The following is a 26,034-nucleotide window of genomic DNA, read 5'->3' on the forward strand; positions in this document are numbered from 1 at the left end:
ATCCAACCCATATGCCCCCACATCTCTCTGCATATATATCCCACCACTTGCGGCAACAATAAGACAGTGACACATGCGCTCCATCCATGTGCACGCACTCTCTTTAAAGAAAGACTAACTTCACAGGCTCGCTGCCTTGTATCCTGTGGTGCAGCATAGCTGGTTATAGTCCAAGACTGACTATGGGGCCTGTTCCAATGTTCCCCATCTCTGGACTGAGTCTGTCCGGATTAAAAGCCCACTAAGAGTTTGCCTCCCCTCATTTTTTGGATGAACGTAAATCCCAGGCCCTAGAGATTTCTATGAACTGCACTGTGGTTGTTTTTTTTTTTTCAATATATACAGTTGAAGTCAAAAGTTTACATACACCTTGCCAAATCTGCAAAATGTTATTTTACCAAAATAAGAGGGATGCATGTTAATTTTTTTTTTTATTTAGGACTAACCTGAATAATATATTTAACATAAAAGACATTTGCATATAGTGCACAAAAGAAAGCAAGTTGAATTTATAAAAATGACCCTAGTCAAAAGTTTACATACACTTAATTCTTAATTCTGTGTTGTCATCTGAATGATCTACAGCTTGGTGATAGTTGTTCATGAGTTTCCTGTTTGACCTGAACAATTAAACTGCCTGCTGTTCTTCAGAAAAATCCTTCAGGTCCCAAAAATTCAGTTTTTTCAGCATTTTTGTGTATTTGAACCCTTTCCAACAATGACTGTATGATTTTGAGATCCATCTTGTCACACTGAGGACAACTGAGGGACTCATATGCAACTATTACAGAAGGTTCAAACACTCACTGATGCTTCAGAAGGAAAAACGATGCATTAAGACGGGGGTGTAAACTTTTGAACAGAATGAGGATATGTACATTTTTCTTATTTTGCCTAAATTTCATATTTTTTTTTAATTTAGTACTGCTCTTCAGAAGCTACAAAAGATACTTGCATGTTCCCCAGAAGACAAAATAAGTTACATTTACCCTGAAAAAGTTTTCACCCCCCTGGCTCTTAATGCATCGTTTTTCCTTCTGGAGCATCAGTGAGTTTCAGAAGGAATTTGTGGGACCTGAAGGATTTTTCTGAAGAACAGTGGGCAGTTGAACTGTTCAGGACAAACACTGGACTCATGAACAACTGTGTGGATCATTCAGGTAACAACACAGTATTAAGAATCAAGTGTATGCAAACTTTTGGACAGGATCGTTTTTATAAAGTCAGCTATTATTTTCTCTTGTGGACTATATGTAAAACGAGGTTTTTTTTTTTTTTTTTTATTAGTTTAATTTACTTGAAGAGCAACTCTGTGTCACGTCGCACATTATCATTATTATTCTCCGTTATATGCAATTTTTTACATGCCTGATGACGCATTCTGCCTTTCAGCAGCCGGGCCGCATCTCTTTGCTTTCGCCTTCTGCTTTTGAAGTTAGTCGGCACTTCAAAGTTCAACTACAAGGCATCTCTCCACTTTAAAGACGAGGGGTAATCATGAGGTAAGTCACCCCGCTGCTCCGTTCACGCGCCATTGTCCCCTGATGACTCTTGGGTGGAAACGGTGCGCTGCATAAAAGGGTCAATCGCTCTGTGTGGACGTGAATTGGACAAAATCAGAGACAGACCAACTGTGTCGTGCTACCAGCTCAGACAGCTGGAGAGAGAGAGAGACAGTCCTGATTAGCCATGCCTCTCTCTATCTCTGCCTGTTTGGTACAAGCAGAAGTTAAGAATATGGTCATGTCCTAGCGGCCCTCCCTCTGGGGATCTTGGTGAGCATCCAGAGAAGGCCCGGGACTGCACATAACTAACCGGCCAACGAAGTCGCTACCCATCAAATCAGTCAGCATTCAGGAGCATTGAGATTGATAGTCAGTCCCTCAGTCGAATACTTAATGAAGAAAAATTCACAGCTTGCCCTAGGAGGAAATACGGAAGAGGACGTTAAAATAACAATGCGACAGTCCTTCTGCATATTCACGAGTGCTTCAAATACACATTCCATTTCATCCCCATGAGGAGTCAAAATCACTACATAAAAGGATTAACCGCTTAGTGCTCTCAGCTCCGCAGCTTTCTGTATCAAGGCACTGAGGAAATGGGTCAATCTGATCAAGCGAACAGAGGTCCATTGGGAGATTTGTAGAAATGTTGGGGAAGCCACAGTCTGATTTGAGTAAAAACTTATATGTGGCACAAATACGCAAGAAACATGCACAAAGACATTTTAAACAATGCATATTTATGAATCTTTATAACGAGTACAAAATATTGCAATAGGATTATCGGTCAATCAGACATTACGTCGATATTTAAAATAAAATGCAGTGTGGAAAACTTTTGAAACTATTGTAAACACTAATTAATTTACGTCAACTAAATCAACACAGGCTACATTCACACAGCGAGCTTTAGTGCTCAATTCAGATTTTTGCTCGATCAAATTTTTTTGCATAACTGTTCACATTGTTGTTTTAATTGTGGCCAATATCAGATTTCCAGTGTGAACAGATCATAATTCTGAACTGATTCGTATGCGCAAAAGAAGGATACGGGATACAGGGTTGCCAGGTTTTCACAACAATATCCGCCTAATTGTTTCTAAAAACAAGTCCAAAACTAGCCTGATCATGTTCTGGGGGGGGTCTATATCGTGTTAGTGGGATCAGTACAACCCACGAAGTTGATAAATAACCTGCGGCAACAGTGGAAAAAGTAGCCCAATTTCGCGAGGAAACTGCACTTGCGCAGCACTGACGTACAGAAGTAAACACGGAGGGCATAAAGGAAGCAATTATGCATTATTAATAGTGTGATCTGCTGCAGAAGACAGTAAAATTATGCACAGGCAATATGAAAAATAAAGACAAGGATGTGACAAAAGAGAGCAGAGTTTTAAAACTTTCATAATACAAGCCCTCATTTTACTAGTATATATTGTCATTGTAATACGAGTTCTGACATAACACTGTACTTCCACTGATTACCCTTCACAAATGTCTTGATAACTTACTGTGGAATTTTTTTTTTGAAGCAACTAATAAAATTTTGGTCGACCAAGCCTCTTCTCGTCGACTAATGGTTAGTCGAATATTAGGGTACAGCCCTAAAAATGACAGATTCAGACCCTGTTTAGCACTGAACTGGCAAGCAATTCCAGCTGCAGTGTTGAACCGATTGAGATTCTCTGCATTATCCTGTCTTCTCATGCATTTGTCTTACGTGGATGACCAGCCTTTTTGGGGGACTTAAATGGATTGGTGTCATTGTAATCCTGCAATATTCAAGAAATCTGGAGGAATGCTGCCAGTTAAATAGAGTTCGTCATAATTAAGAAAATTAGCACCATATGCCAGATTAAAATCAGTAACTTGGAGGTAACTGTAAGTGTTCTCTGATTTTGATTTTAAGTTCTATTTCAAATACCTCATTTAATTTTTTATGCTGTGCTTCAGAATACAATTAATTTATGAGATCTGCTTAAAAGCTGCACTTCCACTCCTGTTAGGATAACTTCAAATAGGACTAAACCTTGAAATTTAGGAAATTATAGGTTGTTTTCTAATTTTGATCTCCACTGTACATCATATAAATGTGAATTTGTTTAATGACATTTTCAAATGCAAAGCTAAAATACTGGGCCACTAAGTTGAATAAACATATACTAAAACAAATGGATGAAGTAGAAACAATACATTTCTAATTACCTCAAAGTAATAATTGTGTCTGAATGCTTTACAGGATTGAAAAAAATTGAAACGACTTCAAAGTTTGAAGAGAGACGAGGTGGAGGTACTTTTTTATTTTTGAAAAATGGCCCAGAGGTACAATAAATACCAAGCTGACTTAGCAAATGTGACACTGGTTTCTTGTGGCCAAGTGCTGATAAGTGCAAACAGACACTGTTCACTTTTTGAAAAAGAATATCAAAACAAAAGCTAACTTGAGGCTAAACCACAAACCTTGGAGTGAATTTGTTCCACATTAAGACAATATGCCCGAGACCTTTCAAGCATTAATACCAAGAAAAGCACTATGGAAAAATGTCTGGGTTATGATTCGATTTTACTGTGACCATCCGACTGCACAGGCGCAAGAAGAAACATCTACTGTAAACGAAATTAAAATGTCACGTCTTTACTCATCCACCGAGAACGTGTGCAAGCACGGTGCTTTTATGCACGTTTACGAGAGCTGCGGTTGTTAATAACGTCAGTGGGTTAGTAGTAAAGATTTATGAGACTGCGTACATGATGGGAGGTTAGGACAGTAACTATTAAATTCTTTACATATCAGAAATTGATTTAACTGCTTAATGCAAGCTCACTGGACGGAGGACTATTTAGAGCTCAGCTTTCTGACAGTAAGCCACACCAGGACAACCCAACTTTCTACAGCTGTCCACCAAATAAAAAGGCCAGAGCCACTCAGAGGAGAGCTTAAGTTCTTTCTTTTAGCTGAGTGTGTGCCCCTGTCACAAAGCCTGAGGCTCAACATTAGGTACTGAAGGGTACTTCAGAAATACAGACCGAGACAGAAACAAGCACACTCAGGTTTTTTTTTTTGTTTGTTTTTGGTTTTTTTCCCGCTCTTTCTCTAAAGCGAGGGAAAAAAAGGTGAGACTGACAGGTGTGAAGTCATGTAGGGATAGAATTTCAAAACTCACCCTTCTGTTAACACACTGAATCTCTGAACCTGCTCTTCTCTGATGGACAGACAAAAACAGCTGACCACAGGAGAACTGCACATGAGAGCATATAGGTTTATATAGCAGGTTGAACAGTCTCTCCCTCAACTATATGCAGCTGCGGGGCAGACATTATGAGACACAGGGCTGATCAGCGAGGACAGCACTATGAACAGCCCAAAAAAGCACTCCCCTGGGATAAACACAAAAGCAGTTACACAGGAGGGATGCTATTCGTCCTGCCACCACAATTCATTATTCACATATAGGGCTTTAAGGGCTCTATGCAAACTGAGCAGGCTTAGCAGGGGGTAAGAGGCCACGTTTACCAAAAGAAACTAAACTTACTAACTGCTACTATTACAAAAAAAAATTATATATTTGTCATTTTTGATATACATTTTCACTAGGTATTAAGACTTGTATGGCTTAATATAATATAAATGATGTCTTTTACTAAAATATGTAGTAGAAAACCCATGAAAGTGTTACATTATTTAAAAAATCCTCATCATTTTATACATATTTTGGATTTAGGAGGTCACCAGTATTTTGATGACGTAAAATTATTCACTCTGTGAGCTACTGGTGCTGCCAACTCAGAAAATAAAATACTGGTGCCACATTGTGCGGCTTTTGGCTGTAATTTTCAGCAAGCGATGTAAGTCTTCACTGCTTTCCTAACGATACAAAGAGGAGAAAAGAATGGGAAAATGCCTGCGGATGAATAAAACTTCCTAAAGACCTGCGTTTTTGTTCTCTCCACTTTAGTCCTGATGCCTTTGAGGCTTTTAGTAGACCACAGCTACTGAAAGAGCTTACGAACGGCTGAGACAAGAAACACTACACTGTAAAAAAAAAAAAAAAAAACAATTTGTTGAGTCAACTTAAAATAATTTGTTACCCGGCTGACTTAAATTTTTAAGTTCAGTCAACTCAAAAAACGTTTTTCCAACATGAAATGTTAAGTTATACTACTAAGTGACAGCTTAGATATTTCAGTTGATTCAACTTAAAATTTAAACAAAAATATCTAAGTTGTTACTTAGTACAACTTAACATTTCAAGTTGACTAAACTTATTTGAGTTGACTGAACTTAAAAATTTAAGGCAGCAGGGTAACACATTATTTTAAGCTCACTCAACAAATTGTGTTTTTTGTTTTTTACAAAACCTGGTAGGATGTAAACATGCTGATGCTCGTCACAATGCCGCAGCCACTGAAGGAGTTTCTTAGCGCGGATTTCACTTGATATCCGGGGGCGTTTAGACTCCTTGTGGGGAAAAACTGATAGTATGGCATATGCTTATATCCATCGTCACCCATAAGCTCTTTCAGTAGCTGTGGGCATCATATCAGTATTTTATTTTTCAAATTGTGTTGTGGTAAAAATAGCAACAGGTAGGCCAGTAGCTCACCGAGTGCAACTATTTTACATCATCTAAATAATGGCGCCCCCCCATAGTCCAAAATATGTTTTTTTTTTTTAAATAATGTAAATCTATCATGGGCTTTCTACTACATGTTTCAGTAAGAGACATCATTAACATTATATTAAGCCAAAGTCTTAATATCTGAGGATCCCTTTAGTATATTTTTGTATACAAGCATAAAAGCATACATATATTCAGTCTACAAGGCTATGGCTTAACAAAATACACTTTTAGTGTGTGTGTGTCGGGGGGTGTATATACACTACCACTCAAAATTTTGGGATCAGTAAGACTTATGTTTTTTAAATAAGCCTCTTACGCTCATCAAGACTGCATTTATTTGATCAAAAATACAGAAAAAAACTATAATACTGAAAAATGTTTTTACTATATAAAATAATGGTTTTTATTTTAATATATTTTAAAATATGATTTATTCCTGTGAGGCAAAGCTGAATCTTCTGTTACTCCAGTCTTAAGTGTCTCATGATCCTTCAGAACTCACTGTAATATACTGACTTATTATCAGTGCTGAATGCAGTTGTGTTGCTTAATATTTTTTTTGGAACCTGTGATACTTTTTTTTTTAGGATTCTTTAATAAATAAAAAGTTAAAAAGAACAGCATTTATTTAAAATAGAAATCTTTTCTAACAATATACACTAAGGTTCAAACGTTTTTAAAGAAATTAATACTTTTATTCACCAAGGATGTGTTAAATTAATAAAAAGTGATAGCATAGATTTACATTGTTAGAAAAGATTTATATTTTAAATAAATGTTGTTCTTTTTAACTTGTTATTCATCAAAGAATCCTAAAAAAAAGAATTACGGGTTCCAAAAAAATATTTGGCAGCACAACTGTTTCCAACATTGATAACTCCAATAATAAATCAATAAATAATAAAGTATATTAAAAGAAAAACCATTACTTTATATTGTACAACTTTAAATTGTAATAACATTTTGCGGTATTATTTTTTTTTCTGTATTTTTGATCACTTTTGATCACAAAAAACATTACAAGTCTTACTGATCCAGAACTTTTGAGCGGTAGTGTGTATATATATATATATAAATTTTGTCAAAATGTTTGCATTTCTTACAAAAAAGATTACAATATATAATAATTTTAGCAATTTGTTTGATTGACAGTGTATGCATGTATAAAACTCCTCCACATTTTTGATGTCCTGAGCTTTGGTCAATCACTAAAACCTTCAGATTTCCAGGAAAGAGCACAGTTTCACATTTAAAAAAATGCTTTTCTCTCTGCCTTCAAGAACTGAAAAACACAGACAAAACAACCCATTTAAAGATGGAGAAAGAAATGTCAGAAAAGACAAAGACTTTAGCACATACTGAACAATGCAGTGCTCTAAGAAACTTGCATTTAGGCAGTCATATCATTTCTGAGAAGTTTAAAGGGCAAAGCTATTATGTTCAATTCCATGTTCTCTGCAACATCTGAGAGGGTCAGCTTTGTCAGACACATTTTCCATCACACAGAACTCATCGCTCATTCTATAAAATGACTGCCACACATACAAATAGCAGAATAATTAGAATAAAATTCCTGTCGATGTCTTGTTAATTATTTTTATTATTAAAATAAATAATTATAATTATAAGGAAAAATCTAAATATATAATAAAAATAAACTACCATTAAAATAATACAGACAGGCAGGCAGTGTAATGCCAGACAGACAGGTAGTGCACTCACATTCACTGCTCTAGATGCCCTCTGGGTCTTTGTTTTCACTTAGCATTCTCTGGTTCAAAGCTCAGTAGTTACTTTTCCATTTTAGCATAAACCCAATTTCAGATAACAGACCCAAAGCCAACAAAAACTTTGATTAGGACTGAGGAGAAACCTCTGGGGACAGAGGTGTTTGCAGAGAAGGCCTCGCTTCATCCGCCGGAGGAGATCGATTCAAAGGAGATTTTCTTTGTTTCACCTCACTAAGTAAAAACGTAGGTCACCCCGACCAAATTCACGTGATAAACTTCATGTTTACGTACAGACAAATGCTTCACTCATCACAAAGCATCTATATAAAAAGCCCTTCCACACTCGTATTTTGGAGGGTATTGATCGTCTAGTCTTAAAAGATCTTGATGCTTTGGTGGGTATCGTAAGTTTCACTGGATCTACCTCAGCTTTAACCTCTTTTGTTGTTAACTCCTTCACTCCCAAGTGTTTTTTTTTTTTTGAGCTCTCACTCTTCTTTTCACTTCCTATGGCTCTTTTCTGCCCATATCTATGATCTTCAGACAGGCTATGTCTCTAGTTCTCACTTCCTCCCAATCTTCGCCGTCTCTTCGCCCCCTCCTCGTCGTCTTCCTGCAGAAATGATTGCAGCTCTCAATTCATCCACAAAGCGAGCATTTCAGCAGCACAATGAATGTAAATTGCATTCATTTCAATTTCAGCACTAATGTTCTTGATGTTTGTTCCAGTTTCACGGCAAAACAAACAAAATGGAATACAGTTCCATTCGGTGGATTGCAAGATTAGGATTTAGAGCATATTTTGTAGCCAAGTCGTTCTGCCATCCCTGAGAGAAACTCTAGTTCATTTGGCTGCGGTCCCAAATATGATTATGTTCTGTCTAATCAGGCATGTAATTAGACCGCAACAAGTAAAAAAATATGGAAAGAATGACATTCAAAAATGCATGTCGGTGTCATATATGAACACGATCCCAGTATTTTTGATAATTGCATCTAACGTATAGTTTCAGCATGTGGTGCCAAATACATTGTCTAGTTGAATCCAATCCAGCCTGCAGGATGTTTAGAAATGGAAGGGAAAAAAAAAACGTATAAGTAAAATATAGTGCTATGCTGTATTCTGTATAATTTTCTATTTTTAGCTGTGATAGATATTGTTGCATCTTACACATCAGTAACAGCACATTTCTTAATGTTTGTATCTAAATTATCAATATATTATAGAAAGTCCGTTTCCACCACTGAGTAAAAAAATAAAAAAAGGGCAATTGTGACTTTTAATCTCACAATGATACAAACTTGCAATTCTGACTTTTGTTTTTAGAATTGAGACATAAATTTGAAATTGCGTGATATAAAGTAACAATTCTCAGAAATAAAGTCACAATTCTGAAAAATAAACTCAGAATTGCATGACATAAACAACTTCTGAGAAATAAAGAATTGCAAGGTATAAACTCAATTCTGACTTTTTTTCCTCAGAATTACGAGTTTATTTCTCAGAATTGTGAGTTATTAAGTCCAAAATGTAAGATATACACTTGCAAATCTTACGTTTTTCTAAGAATCACGTGATACAAAGTCATAAGTCTGAACTGCATGATATAAACTCGCAACTGTAAGTTATAAAGTCAGAATTGTGAGATAGAAGCTCAAAAATCGGACCTTTTTTCTCAGAATTGAGAGACATAAACTTGCAATTGCTTATTATAAAGGCAGAATCTTAAGATATAATTTTTTTTTTTCTCAGAATTGTGACTATATCATGCAATTCCGAGAAAAAATATTTTAGATTTTATATCTCAAAATTCTGCCTTTATAACTTGCAGTTGCGAGTTTATATCATGCAATTCAGACTTTATTTCGCTGTTATGACTGTATCACGCGATTCTTATTGTCAAAATAAAGTCAGAACTGCGAGATATAAACTCAATTCTGACTTTTTTCTCAGAATTACGAATTCATTTCTCAGAATTTTGAGTTACTGAATCAAGATTGTGAGATATAAACTCACAATTGCGTATTATAAAGTCAAATCTAACTCCTTATTGTCACAAACTTCAGAACGGAAAAAAAAAAAAACTTATATTACACAGCTGGTGTAACAAGAAGTAGGGAAGCTGATATTAGAAGCCAGAATTATTCTGAATAAGAACAAAAGTAGAATAAATGAGAAACCTCTTGGCAGAAAAAGTGGAGTGGAGAAATATTATGGTTAAACTGACTTAATTCAGCTTTCATCAATCTGGTCTGTGGCTCGCAACCATAAACATCTGGGTTTAGCTTCATAGGGCATCTTTGCTGATGAAATTCTATAAAATTTGCATTACTATTATAAAATCCAAAGGCACAGAAAGAAATGTTTTTCTCAAATTCTGTGGATTTTGCCCATTTCCCTACACTTATTACCACTGTTTTTGTTTTTTTTCGGCCACTACAATGCGTGCGCAGCTGCAAGTGATGCAACAAATAGTGTACAGACAGACAGACAGATCATATCAGCATATAAAAATCATAATAAAACATACAAATTAAAATGAATAAATATTTTACTAAATACGTTTCGTAAATAAATTCATATGTGGGCGCAATTTGTGTTCAGATATTGTCAGATCAAACTTTTTTAATATATTTATATATATATATATATATATATATATATATACATACCCACATTTGAGTAAACTATGGAAAAGAAGATAATTTGATAAACATCTCTGTATTTTTTGCTCATACGATGATTATGCACAGGAGAGTACAAAGAAGCTACAACGATGTATCACGCCACATTAAAGAGCGCCAATACGGTATTTATTGCTTGCATTTCTAATGAAATGGACAGAATTTGAAATCTGAGACTTTGTTTTATATCAAAAGTAACACAAAGCCTAGCCTTTTGCTGTTTTTGGAAGGAAGACGCACTATGTACTGTCCATTCATCAACTGAAAACAGCATAGACCAAAATATGGACTGTGATTTAGAAATCGAATTTGGTTCATTAAAATGAGAATCTATTAAAATCGAGAAATCGTTTTTTGTTTACCCTAGTGTATTTTGGTGTTTTTAAACACTATAATGACGGTAATAATAGATTATGACGGAATTTTTATGACCCTGACTGTCAAAATGACGGACAATGTTAAAGTGTAGAGCAACCTCTGATATATATATATATATATATATATATATATACATATATATATATATATATATATATATATATAAGAACTCACAGGCAGTCAAATAAAGATGTGAATAGATAACAGCTTTTGTACAACATGCTGAAATAAAAAATGTCTGTAGTTGTACAGAGGGCTAATAGGGCTGTAGTTTCTGTGGGCAGCAGCGGTGCTGGGTAGCAGGTAATTGCTGAGGCAGACCTACGAGAGGCTGATGGAGAGAAAGAGAGAGAAGCCTTTTATCTGTGGAGGTCTGGCAGACGAGGAGCGCGTGTTCTCTAATGAGGGGGCAGGCCCATATTGACCAGCACTCCACTTCACTCGCAACACTAATGGTGTGTGTTTATCAAAATGTTTGAGTGGTTTTGCCTTTACTGCACTTCAAATACAGAAACCTGTAGCTCCAGTTGAGTTTTTGTGTGTGTGTGTGTTTCTTTTCATGCAGACTGTCGGAATGAATGTCACTGTCGAGAGGGAAACAACAAAGCTGAACAACAGAACTGGTGGTTTTTGATACTGATATAATATTGTGGTTATATACACAAAAGTCTGGACATACTTGACTGAATTTAGGTTTCTCGTGATCTTAAAACCTTTCAATATTTTGATAAATTGTGCCCACGTATGAATGTATTAACAAAATTACTGGATTAACAAAATGATCTATTAAACTAACATTAAAAAATAACAAAAAATATATATTAAAAATATATAAAATAATTAAACAACCAAATCTAATTTGTTAAAATGAACTAGAACTGATGAAAGAATTGTAATAAATAAAAAAGTCACACAAAACACACATGCAAAGCAACAAATCTGATTAACTGACAACAAGCTGGATTCTTACGCAAAAATATTCCTAGGGCATTCATATTATTTCCGCATTTAATGACCATGTGTAAAGCTGAATGCTGATTGGAGATTTAATGCAAGTGCATCTCTATTCAGTGTTAGAATGACAGAGAGGAGCTTCTCTGATGCTACCGCTGGTTTCTGTAGAGACGACTGCATTAATATTGATAGTCCCGTACAAAGCAGGCAGGCTGTGAATAGAAAGCGCAATGCACTGGACACAGAGTGTTTAGACACTGAGAGCCCTTCAGACGGCCAGGAGGGCACCTGTGATCTCAATCACACAATGACAGAGCTCAAAGCACTGTTACCTAAACAAACACCAGCTCACACACAAACATATGCACTTTTACTATGAGGATTTCTCATTGACTTTCACGGTTAATAAAATTAACTTCATACCTGGAGTAGCTGCCCCAAAAATTAAAAATATGTTAATGAGTTGGAACTAAAGCTTTTTAGATATTAGTAAGGGTGCAAAAGCAACACTGAAGTTTTATAACATTTGATCACACCACTCTGCTCAGCTGGATAATCTCACATCAAGCCACATTAAATTGCCAGTTCTCATTAAAAACGACTTCTGGTTGGTGCAAATTACTGTCAGTGTGAACACATCTTCAAATGTTTCCCTATGTGTTACATTTTCCAAAATACTGCCACAGGTGTAAACAAGTGCACATACACAACCATACTGTATATTGTTGACTCTCTTTCTCAGAAAAGAAAATGTTCTGTTGTTCGCATGCTGTCAGTAATGTACAATGTACAACAACTCATGTACACCAACAAATGCCCAATAAGAATTCTGAGAAAAAAATGACAACTGTGAAACGTAAATCTCTCAAGCAAGAAATTATATGGTATCTTACATGCAAAAATGGCCACACAGCTATAACCGTCGACATGTCACCTTCCCGTCAATCAAAATCTGTGCAAGTGCTCATAACAAAAATTCTATGCTAAAATGTAAAGTTATTTGGTCCTATTACAGTTCCTTCTGTCTCACAAAAGTCAAGGCGGCTTGTCTTTTTTCGCTCATAGCTACACCAGTGAACAGCTCAAATAACTCTATACTTAACTAGCATTTTGACTTATTGTCCAGCTCTGCAATCTAAGTGAAGGACTGCGAGTTTTCTTGTAGCAGTTGTTTTTGTCAAGCATTAAAAAATATTACTTTCTCCAGTCTGGAAAGTACATACAGTCCATACACACTAACACAGGGAGTTAAAAAAAAAAAAAACTCTGCAAGCACACTAGAATTGATTTCTGACATCCTATAGGTCTAAAAGATTCTAAGATTCTTCATTAAAGGAGATTTATGATCCTTTTACAATATGTAACAGGTGTCCCCAGAATGTGTCTGTCAGGTTTCAGCTCAAAAAAACCACACATATCATTTATTATATCACTTTGAAATGCCCATTTTGACTGAAAGCTGATGTGTCCCAGTTTTCATGCATTTCTCTTTAAATGCAAATGAGCTGCTGCTCCCCACCCTATTTCTAAAATGTACAGCTCGTACCTCAGATACTCTGACAAAAAGCATCTGTTCAGTTTTGATTATCATGTCTATTACACTGAAATCATGCATTTTAACCCATATTAGTTTCTACTTCTGATATAGGGTGAAGCATGCGCACAGAGAGTGTCTGTCACACAGCATGTGAGTACTAAACTAAGTTCTCTTTCATGTCTTACTGCACTTAAACTGTCAAATACACACAAGTTTATGTTAAAATCACACAGGAGTTACAAAAACAGTCAGTTATGGCTGTGAAGGTAAACAGCTGGGAAAGAAATCACATTTTTATATTAGAACCGCAGCAGCGAAATAACAAGCGGAAATAACAGTAAATTAATCAATAAATCCACTGCTGTCTTGTCTCCTCTGAGGCTGGGACTCTAAATAGTGTTCTGTACTTGTCTGTGCAGCCAATGGCAGCCAATGACAGCCAATGATGCTTTGCTCGAAGTTTTGTCATGGCGTTAGAACTGGTGCACCAGTTCGCTGGTCGCTTGCGAAAACAAAATGACAGTGCCATGGGTGGAAACACGCGGACTATAATAAGATTATAACGTGCAGATTATAATAAGATCCCGTTACCACGTCAGGGGGGAGCGAAATCTGACACGCTCGTTTTTTCACATGCTTGCGGGGTTGTACGTTTTCACATTTCTGGGTTGGTAGATGCACTGGGAACCCGATTATAGGACTTAAACACGGAAAAAGTTCGATTTTCATGATCACCATTAAACCATAAATTCCAATAAAGAACCTTGAGTACAGTTCAACATAATCTGACGTATTATACAGATGAGGTCAAAAGTTTACATACACCTTGCAGAATCTGCAAAATGTTAACTTTTACCAAATTAAGATGGACCATACAAAATGCATGTTACTTTTTTAGTCCTGACCTGATTAAGAGATTACACATAAAATATGCTGACATAGTCCACAAGAGAAAATAATAGTTGAATTCATAAAAATTACCCTTTTCAAAAGTTTACATACACTTAATTCTTAATACTGTGTTGTTACCTGAATGATCCACAGCTGTGTGAGGGGGCAGTACTAGATGAAAAAAAAAATATATATATATCTCTAGGCAAAATAAGAAAAATGTACACATCTTCATTCTGTTCAAAAGCTTACACCCCTGGCTCTTAATGCATGTTTTTTCCTTCTGAAGCATCAGTAAGCTTTTGAACCTTCTGTAATAGTTGCAAATGAGTCCCTCAGTTGTCCTCAGTGTGAAAAGATGGAAAAATCATTCAGTCATTGTTGGAAAGGGTTCAAATACACAAAAAGGCTTAAAAATCTAAGAATTTGTGGGACCAGGGGACTCATGGACAACTACAAAAAATAAAAAACAGCTGTGGATCATTCAGATAACAACACAGTATTAAGAATCAAGTGTGTTTAAACTTTTAAACAGGGTCATTTATTTTCTCTTGTGGACTATATGTAAATGTCTTTTATGTTAAATATCTTATTCAGGTCAGTACTAAATTAAAAACGGCATGAATTTTGTATGCTTCCTCTTATTTTGGTAAAAATTAACATTTTGCAGATTCTGCAAGGTGTATGTAAACTTTTGACCTCGACTGTGTTTGCACATGGACAAATGATTAAAATGAATACCTACATATCTCCACTGGTAATGTGTTAGGACAACAGCAAAGGTAAAATAAGACAAAAATATGGCACAAAGAAAACTTCTAAAAAAGTGCGTGGGCTAATGACGCCATGGGGGCCTGGAGTCAAGCATGACTCATCCTATACAATAGATCATCACAGACTTCTTTAACCTCATCTACTAAATTAGAACATTAAAAAAAAAACTTGAAAACTGCAAAAATGAACAAAGGAAGCAAATTAGCAAATCTCTATATTACATGCAAATGCACTGTACAGAATCGCTCAATTAGCTTCATGGTATCAACATACGTCATCAGTCTTTGAAGTTTAACTATGTCACATAAAGTAAAAAACTTTTTGATGCACCAGCTACAAAATACAAAGACGTAAGATATCAGCAAAGGCCCGCTCGATTTGTAAATAACCCTGTGGAGATGCTGTCAGGATGGTAACAGAGTGCAGGGTCGGATGAGGCAAGTGTGAGGTGTGTGTTTGCATCTGCTCACTCTGACCTGTGAGGTGAACCATGCGGACAGCTATCCAAGACTCAATAAACCACTTCCATAAATATGTTCTTGAGCATTGCTTTATAGGCTGGGAACAGTTCCTAACATTCCACACGCAAAATACAACAATGGTAATACTCAAAAACACATCATTAACACAAGAAATGCATGCTATGTTGCCACCACATGACACATAACTCAAACTAAACAACACCAGTGCAAAAACACTAAACGACGAGGTAGCTATTTGCATGATTTATTCATGCCACGCTGCATGCTGGGAAATACAGTCCGGCATCTAGCACTGCAGAATTAATTAACAATTAAAAGGGCAATTAAAATGAGAATAAAAGATGGCATTGGATGTCAAAAAGGTTACAGAGCATTAAAATTACTAAATCTTTTTTTTTTTTTTTTCTCGCCAAGAGACCATTTATTTGATTAAAAATACAGTAAAAACAGAAATATTGTGAAATATTATTACAATTCAAAATAAGAGTTTTCTATTTTAATATATTTTAAAATGTAATTTATTTCTGTGCTGGCAAGCTAAATTTTCAGCAGCCATTACTCCAGTCTTCAGTGTCACATGATCCTTTATAAAACTTTATAATAAGGCGATTTGGAAACTGTGATTTTTATTTTTTTATTTTTATTTTTTTCAGGATTCTTTGATTAAAAGAACAGCATTTAATTTAAATTTACTATTTAAATTCATGAATTTTAAAAACATTACTGATCCCAAACTTTTGAATGGCAGTGTATATGTATTTGTTAATTTTGACATGAAATACTGAATAATGTGTACTTGATAAATGGCTGTGTTTCTGCCGGAGTCTGATTTCACTATCTGAACCACCAATAAAACCCTTGCACAAAGTATATTCGTCTACATATAGACTCAAACGCAAGAATTCTTTGTCTTCTCTTTCTGAAACATAAAGCATGAAGCTCTGTTGTTGTAGTTTTTAACGCCCATTATTCTGTGCTGGCAATACAATATGTTCTTATCTCTCCATTCTTATGCAGATGAGACAGCCTCCCTTTCTGCAAATGCCACAGCTGTACATGTGAAATCCGCCTTTATAACTGCCTGTAATTATGGCAGACCAGACTACTTCAAAACATCCTGGTAATTTGATGATGTTGGGGGGAGGAATGGCTGCTGAGACTTTTGCACGGCTTGGAGAATCAGACACTTTCAGAGGGGGTAGAGAGAAGGGAAGAGGTACTACGCCCCGTTAAAAAAGCACACCCGACACGAGTGGCCGTGGACCGGGCCGTAATTATCCTCGCAAAGGCTTCTGGGTAATTAATCTACAAAGAAAAGCCACCTGCAGGAAAGTGCTCTCAAATGCAGCACGCTGAGATGACTGCCTAAATAGGCCTAAGTGGAACGCTCCTGAAACTGATGGGAATCCGAAAACAAGTAAGCCGCAAATCAGCTAATAGTCAAGTATATTTGACGGAGTCAAAGGCTGGTACTGTATCCTGTTTGGTTTTGTCAAATTAAATGGAGCAAAATAAATCTAGCTTCACAAACACATTCATTTAAAATTAAATTCAAATGGCTTACTTAGAACAAAATGAATTATTCATTATTAGTCAAAAGGTCAAAAGTTTACATCCCCTTTTCAGAATCTGCAAATGTTAATTAATTTACCAAAATAAAAGGGATCATACAAAATGCATGTTATTGTTTAATTAGTACTGACCTGAGATACTTGACATAAAAGTTTACATATAGTCCACAAGAGAAAATAATAGTGGAATTTATAAAAATGACTACATTTGAAAGTTTACATCCCCTTGATTCTTAATACTGTGTTGTTACCTGAATGATCCACAACTGTGTTTGTTTGTTTAGTGATAGTTGTTCTTGAGTCCTATGTTTGTCCTAAACTGCCTGCTGTTCTTCAGAAAAATCCTTCAGGTTCCACATATTCTTTGGTTTTCCACCATTTTTGTGTACTTGAACCCTTTCCAACAATGAGATTTTGAGATCCATCTTTTCACAGGACAACTGAGGGAGTCACGCTCACTGATGCTTCAGAAGGAAAAACAAAGCATTAAGAGCCGACAGAATAGTTGTAATGCTGTAATGCTGTAATAGTTGCATATGAGTCCCTCAGTTATCCTCAGTGTGAAAAGATGGATCTCAAAATCATACAGTCATTGTTGGAAAGCATTCAAATACACAAAAATGTTGGAAAACCAAAGAATTTGTGGGACCTGAAGGACGGCTGTGGATCATTCAGGTAACAACACAGTATTAAGAATCAAGGGGATGTAAACTTTTGAATGGGGTCGTTTTAATAAATTCAACTTTTATTTTCTCTTGTGGACTATATGTAGACAGCTTTAATGTGAAATATCTTAGTCAGGTCAGTACTAAATAAAAAAAATAACATGCCTTTTGTATGAACATTTTGCAGACTATGAAAGGGAGATGTAAACTTTTTACCTGAACTGTATATTTTTTAATATATATAACGATTTAAACTTGTAAATGTAAAAATGTTCATAAATATAATTTGAATTATTTTCATTCACACCTAAAGCTTTAGGTTTCATTTTAAATCATTTAAACTTTACATAAATGTAAAAATGTTAATAATACAATTCATATGTCATAATAAGAAAATATATATTATTAATATTTAGTACTATATTAAGAAAAATGTATAAAGTAATAGTTACAGATAGTACTATTATATTATATTATTAAACAAAATAAAGTATATTAAAAATAAAAATGAAAGATATTTAAATGTTAGTATGCATAGTCAACAAATGTATGTCATTATATTAAAAAAAATCATAATATAAAGCTTCAAGTGTGTATTTTTATACTAATACTAAATACTTTTGTTCTAAAATGCATAATCAATAGTAATGCTTAAAGCTTTATATAAAGGGTTTGTTAATATTTAATTACTCATCATTCATATATTAGGCCTATAATAATGTGATAGCTTTAATGCACGCGGTAACAAATAGTGTGTCAGATGCTCTGATATAATATGCTTGTACAACCAAACTCTTTTACGTCCCGTAAAAGCTTATGCAATAAAAGTATAAATAAATGTCCCTGACACCCTCCAGATGGCCATACGTCCCCCACAGAGGCTAGCTCCGGCCAGGCCTGGCCTCCAGAAACCCTCTACCATCATCACACCGGCCCAACAGCACTACTCTGGCCACGGGGCCACCAGGCCAGCCACCTGGACAGTTAGTTATGCAGATTTAATGAGAGGACAGGTGAACCTTGTTCAGAAATGTGGTTAACAGGTGTTATTGTGGCCCTTTGTGACCACTAACACTAAATAGCACTTCAGTTTTTACAACCCTAATGTTTTTTTCAATATTGTTGGCAGAAGGAAGGGTGTTTGATGTTTTGACCACTCCTTGGTTATAGACTTTTTTTGACAGGAATGAAAACAAGGCAGTGAGGAATAAAAGTACAATGTGGTCAATAGATTGCATTGCTGTTTAACAACATACTGATTGTTCATCTGACACAGTGTCTTCAATAATGTCTTTCAGTAAACAAAAATTCCATATAACAGTTTTGAAAGTTCTAAAAATGACATGATGTAGGAGAGTTTCTGCAGGTTTTATGATGTTCTAGGATTAACAAACCATCTGAATTGGACCAGCTAATGAAGGACAAACAGCCAAAAATGTCCAGTATTCGCACGGTCTCCTGTTTAAAAAGGTGGCTACTTTGGTTTAGCTAAAATGTAAGATTTTTGTTGTTGTTTACTACATAACGTGTTGTTTCATGTGGAAACCAGTATTAATAATGAAAGCGTACATATTGATAGTGTATGTTGTAGACCTGGTCACAAATACCATTATACACGCAATCAGTTACAGTATGCTTATAGATTACCTCAGATTGAGTGACAGGTGTCTGGCTGATGCCAGCATTTACTGACGTCCAGGAGCGGCCGGTGAGGACACAAGCGAACAGAGGATAGAGATCCCCAGCGCTCAGACGCCTGCTGTAACGCTCAATGCCTTTCATGTCTCCTTTTATCAAACTCTGCCACAGTCTGCAGTAGTCCAGCCTGAACTCCTGGTTCAGCACCTTGGACAGAGACACAGTTTGTTCTGTTAGTGTTTGAGGCATCTGAACAAATGCTTAATAGTAAAAGTGTTTCATCCATCCTTCCTGAATAAAAGTATTAAAGGAGAAGTCCACTTCCAGAACAACAATTTACAAATAATTTACTCACCCCCTTGTCATCCAAGATGTTCATGTCTTTCTGTCTTCAGTCGTAAAGAAACTATGTTTTTTTGAGGCTTTCAGGATTTTTCTTCATATAATGGACTGATATGGTGCCCCCAATTTTGAACTTCCAAATGTAGTTTAAATGCAGCTTCAAAGGGCTCTAAACGATCCCAGCTGAGGAAAAAGGGTCTTATCTAGCGAAACGATCGGTCATTTTTTTTAAAAAAAATAAAAACATGTATACTTTTTAAACACAAACGCTTGCGTAGCACAGGCTCTCGGACGCGCGTTCACGGGTCGTTCTCGAACGATTCGTTCATTTTAAGCAGGGTTTTCGAGTCGTTTGTTGTTCTTATGGGGCTGTCACGTGATGCTGATTTTGCTAAAATGAACAAAATGACTCGAAAAAAGATTAATTCATTTTGCTGAACGAGACTCAAAGGTCTGAGTCGGTAAAATGATCCAAACTTCCCATCACTACTAATCACCTCTAAGTTCATCGTCTGTGTAATCCCGCTCAAAAAGGTAGAGAATGGCGAAAAACTCCAACTTATTTTCTCCTACAACTTTAGAATCGTCCGACATCGTTGTAGCTTTTTGTTTGTAAACAGCGTTTGACTAACTTGCACTTTCTTAATCTTTGCACGTTCGCTTTGTAAACACTGGGTCTGTGGTTCCGCCTACGTCCACGTGACCTTCCGACGTGATTCGATAGTATGTAGCGTTGTGAACGCGCATGCCAGAACCTGTGCTACACGACCTTTTATGCTTAAAAAGTATACACATTTTTATTTTCCCAAAAAAAATGACAGATCGTTTCGCTAGATAAGACCCTTCTTCCTCAGCTGGGGTCATTTAGAGCCCTTAGAAGCTGCATTTAAACTACATTTTGGAAGTTCAAAATCAGGCGCACAATTGAAGTCTATTATATGAAGAAAAATCCTGAAATGTTTTCCTCAAAAACCATAATTTCTTTACGACTGAAGACAGAAAGACATGACAAGGGGGTGAGTAAATTATTTGTGAATTGTTGTTCTGGAAGTGGACTTCTCCTTTAAGTTACTAAAATCTTACTGACCCCAAACTTTTGAACAGTAGTACTTATGAATGGTTTAACATTAAAAAAAAAACAAAAACAAATATGACACTGGACCACAAAACCACATACAACATCTGAAAGTTTAATAAACACGTTTTTTATTGATGTAATGTTTGTTAGAATAGGACAATATCTGGCCGAGATACAACTATTTGAAAATCTGGAATCTGAGGGTGCAAAAAAAAATCTAAATATTGATAAAAGTTGTCCAAATGAAGTTGTTAGCAATGCATATTACTAATCAAAAATTACTTTTTGATACATTTATGGTAGGAAATGTTCAAAATATCTTATATAATATCTTAATATCTATGGAACACACTATGATTTTTGGCATAACATCGATAATTTGACCCATACAATGTATTGCTGGCTATTGCTACAAATATACCCATGCTACTTAACACTGGTTTTGTGGTCCAGGGTCACAGATGTCACCATAAACTAATAATCCAAATACTGTGAGCTATCAAGAGCCTTAGATGGCTAAAGTAAATGGAAACTTGTGTTTCATGATGTTGTTAGTATTACAGAAAGACAGATGAGATTACTTGATAGTTGCTAATATGAAATCTTATGGGCCTCATTAACTGCTTCGGGTTGAATTAAAGGCCAGCAAATCCCTCAATGAGACAAACAGAATTCAGTGGAATACCACTAGGACTACACCATTTTGCCACTCCAATTAATCAGCTCAGACACAACCCATGGCTTTCAGCAAACTTAACATGACATGCCATGAATTAGCATTTTGGACCAAGAAACGAAGCAAATGTCACTGCTAGAACGGCTTCATCATATTTATCACCACATTATCTCCATGGATTTATTTAGAGCCACCACATCTTCCGGGAATACAGAAGTTCAGTGAACTGCAGGAGAGTGTGTACCGGTGTGTTTGCATATCTGCTTGTAATAAGAGGGAGGTGGAAATCATGTGCGCTTCTTAAAACACACTAGAGCTTCAGGGCCACTTAAATGAAATGCTTTTAGTCTGCTGCGGCGCATATAGGCCTGAGTGCGCAGCTGACCTGGGAGCCAGCGGGTGAATAATGGGGTGTAATATGTGATGAATTTGCTTCTGTGTCGAGTCTGTGGCGGCCTCGGCCGATGTCTTACCTGATACAGGCCGTGATCGAGTAACACAATTTCCGTCTTATTGCTTTTAGGACACTTTCGCACCAGCACATTGCCAGGGTGAGGATCGCAGTGCACGAATCCGTTGACGAATATCATCTCACTGTATATCTTGCCCAGATTCCAGGAGATCTGAGGAAAAGGAAGGAAAAAAGAGAAGAAAGCAGGAGAAAGATATCAAATACAGGTTAACTAACTCCTCTCATCCATCCAAATTATTTTTCAGTGTGGAAGTAAGCTGTTTTCTGGTAATGTGTTAGATTTCCGGTTCATAAGCCGCTGTAGGGAAATAATAATAAGACTAACAAAGTGCAGTAAACGGTAAAACTGTTTGCACTATAAACCGCTGTGTTCATAATTAAGATAATACAATAAAATATGGTTAGACACACCAGTTTGCAATATCAAGCAGCAAACAGAGCTAAAAACAGAGGATGAGACCGGAAGACACATTAAATGTACAAATGGCCACGTCCACTCTTATGGGAAAAATAAGGTGGATACTCATGCTGTATAGTAGCTTTATGTAACAACTGGTCTTAAAAGCAAAGATTTACTTAAATGCTATTTTATTTAGTTTAACCATATATTGCACAATGTAAAAATACAAATTTTATTCAAATGTCTCACTTATAGTCAACTATGCATGTTACATTAAAAAAGGAGAAAGTATTAAATATTAGTATAAAAATACACACTTTACATTATGTTTTATGTAATGATTTAAACATCACATAAATGTAAAAATGTTAATAAATACATTTTTAGTGTAAGTATAAATACTAAAAACAAAAACACTACCGGTCAAAAGTTTTTGAACTGTAAGATTGTTATGTTTTTTTAAGAAGTCTCTTCTGCTCACCAAGCCTGCATTTATATTATCGAAACTACAGCAAATGCAGTAATGTTGTGAAATATTTTTACTATTTAAAATAACTGCTATTTGAATATATTTTAAAATGTAAATTATTCCTGTGATCAAAGCTAAATTTTCAGCATCATTACTCCAGTGTTCAGTGTCACATGATCCTTCAGAAATCATTCTAATATGCTTATTTGCTGTGTTTTTATTTTTTAAATTATAGAAATAGATCAAAAGTGATGATAGACACATTTATAATGTAACAAAAGATTTCTATTTCAGATATATACAAATTCAGTTCTTCTGAACTTTCTATTCATCAAAGAAACCTAAAAAAAAAAAAAATAATAATAAATGTTTTTTGAGCAGCAAATCAGAATATTATAATGATTTCTGAAGGATCATGTGACTAAAATAATGGTGCTACAAATTCAGCTTTGAAATCACAGGAATAAATTACATTTTAAAATACATTCAAATACAAATCAGTTATTTAAATAGTAAAAATATTTCAAAATTGTACAGTTTTGGCTGTACTTTGGATTAAATAAATGCAGGCTTGGTGAGCAGAAGAGACTTCTATAAAAAAACATTAAAAATCCTACTGTTCAAAAAATTTTGACTGGTAGTGTATGTTTTACATAGTTCAAAATATAATATTTAATATATAAATAATCATAAAAAGCATTTATTCTAAGTATAAACAAAAGTATGTGTTTAATATATTACAAATAAAACCCACTTTATAATAATGAGCGGTTATACAACGCTTAAATCTTCATAGTAAAAGACATAAACAATACATGGCAGAAACACAACATATAGCCTAAATGGCACATGTCCATTTCTATGCAGACAAATAAGAAGCCCATTTAAGATTACATAAAACGTTTTCCCAAAGATGCCGTGGCCCCAACAGATGAGAAAGTATTTATTATAAAACAACCCCCGATGCAATTATTCCACCCACTCTCGCTCTTTGAAGATAAGTTGCGATAAGCATCTCCCCTCAGCTGTGTTATAATGCAGAGAGCCAATGTGAAGTAGGATGAAGAAATGTCAGTCTGAAGCACAGAGAATAAATTAAGCATCTATTCATACTCCCCTGGCTGGTGTCCACTTACAGTTAACACTAATATTTGAAATGAATTCATGGTTTAGCTTAATTTTTTCATTTATTTTCATACAGTGTTTACAGAACAGCACTTCTTTGCTGTACTGCATCTTTGGCATTTTCATCTAGAAATGCAAATGCACCTTTTTTATTCGAATGTGATGCATATGCATTTTTGCATGTACATTCTGTGGCAGGATACACAACAAACATGCACGTATAGGATGGGAGTTTATGAAGCCCCTGTGAATGGTTGTGATTCATCGTAAATTGCTTTTCAAGATTGTGTAGCTCACAAAAATGGTGAATTAAATCCATTAAGTCATCCAAAATGTAAAACAATGACAGCGTGGTGTGACTCAGACACCAGAGCCGCTGCTCTGAGCCGTATGAATGACCAAACACCACAAGGGCTCTTATGAGAACAGACGTGCCTTAGTCAATACGGGTGGCATATTAAAACAAAGATTTCAAATCATTAGATAATGAAAAAGCTGCAAAAATAAAAAGTTGCAAGGTTTTTCCTCCTCATTTATTGCTGTTTATCAGGAAAAAAACATATATTTATAATTATTCTTAAAGGGATAGTTCACCCAAAAATGACAATACTGTCATTTACTCACCATTCTCTTCTTCCAAACCTGTATGAGTTTCTCTCCCCTACAGAACACAGTAAAGAACAATTCGAAGAATGTTGGTATAACCAAACAGTTGACTTCACTAGTATTTTGACCATACTATTGAAGTCAATGGCTACCGTCAACTGTTTTGGTTGAACTATCGCCTGGTGAACTTCAGCAAACTTCTAAATCGACAGATTAACCCCTGTACTTTGTTTAAAAAACATATCAATATTCACTGAAGTGTGTAAAGTATGCAGAAAGGTCAGACAGTCAGATCTCTAAGTTACCCAAAGCCCACAATAATAATCACTAAACTAAAAGCAATGCATCCTGGCATGGCAGAGGACCCCTAAAGGCCTGATTGGGCATGCATAGACAGCGAGAGGAGTTTTAGTATGCTAATAAACACTTTAGGATGCGGCGGATGAAAAGCTCATCAACAGTGCCCTTGGAGGGAAGACGCAGACGAATATCCCCAAGGCAGGGCGCCATGCGAAGGGTATGCAAAAGGCAGATTAAAAGGAGTTGTGTGGACCAAAGTGAACTTGACGCACGGAAAGAGAAAGTGGGTGAGGCTATTTAAAGGTGAAGGGAATAGTTTTATAGGTCATTGCTTGGTGCCCTTATCTGATTGTATACAAGCAATATGAAAAACTTGTGATATCACATATTGTTGCTACTTAGATAAAGGCTAAACAAGCAAAAAAGGTAAAAACTCTCTGAAAATCTCACATTCAGTGCGTGCAAAAACTATAAACTTCCCAGTTTTGCTATTTGTCTCCAAAAAGAGAGAGTAGAAACAGTGACTATTACATGTTTCTACGATTTTCAAAAGTCAAACGTTTCTGAACTGTAATAATTATCTTCTGCTCAACAAGCCTGCATTTATTTGATCCAAAATACAGCAAAAGCAGTACTGTAATATTGTGAAATATTTTTAATATTTAAAATAACTGCTTTCTATTTGAATATATTTTAAAATGTAATTTATTCCTGTGATCAAAGCTACATTTTCAGCATCATTACTTCAGTCTTAAGTGTCACATGATCTTTCAGAAATCATTCTAATATGCTGATTTGCTGTTTAAGCAAAACATTTTTTACATTTTGTATTATTCTAATGTTTCAAGTCAGTATAATTTTTTTTAGGGAAAGAAATTATAGAAATTAATACTTTCCTTTAGCAAGCATGCTTTAAATTGATCAAAAGTGATTTCAGAAGATTTCAAAAGATTTCTATTTTAGATAAATGCTGTTTCTTCTGAACATTCTATTAATCAAAGAAATCGAAAAAAATATACTCAGCTGTTTTCAACATAATAATAATAATAATAATAAATGCTTTTTAAACAGCAAATCAGAATTTTAGAATAATTTCTGAAGGATCATGTGACTGGAGTAATGATGCTAAAAAAT

At 35.4% G+C, this 26,034-nt stretch overlaps 1 protein-coding gene across 1 annotated transcript in view; it reads right to left on the reverse strand.

The window, feature by feature from the left end:
- Positions 1–26,034, reverse strand: part of adck1 (aarF domain containing kinase 1) — a 164,007-nt gene that overhangs the window by 16,726 nt on the left and 121,247 nt on the right. Inside the window, exons 8-9 of the mRNA XM_051132870.1 lie at positions 22,002–22,151; positions 19,442–19,639 (exon numbers count right to left, since the gene is read on the reverse strand). Coding sequence (XP_050988827.1) covers positions 19,442–19,639; positions 22,002–22,151 — 348 coding nt within the window. The remainder of the gene's footprint in view (positions 1–19,441; positions 19,640–22,001; positions 22,152–26,034) is intronic.

Source organism: Labeo rohita, chromosome 17, assembly GCF_022985175.1.
Source record: "Labeo rohita strain BAU-BD-2019 chromosome 17, IGBB_LRoh.1.0, whole genome shotgun sequence".
NCBI lineage: Eukaryota > Metazoa > Chordata > Actinopteri > Cypriniformes > Cyprinidae > Labeo > Labeo rohita.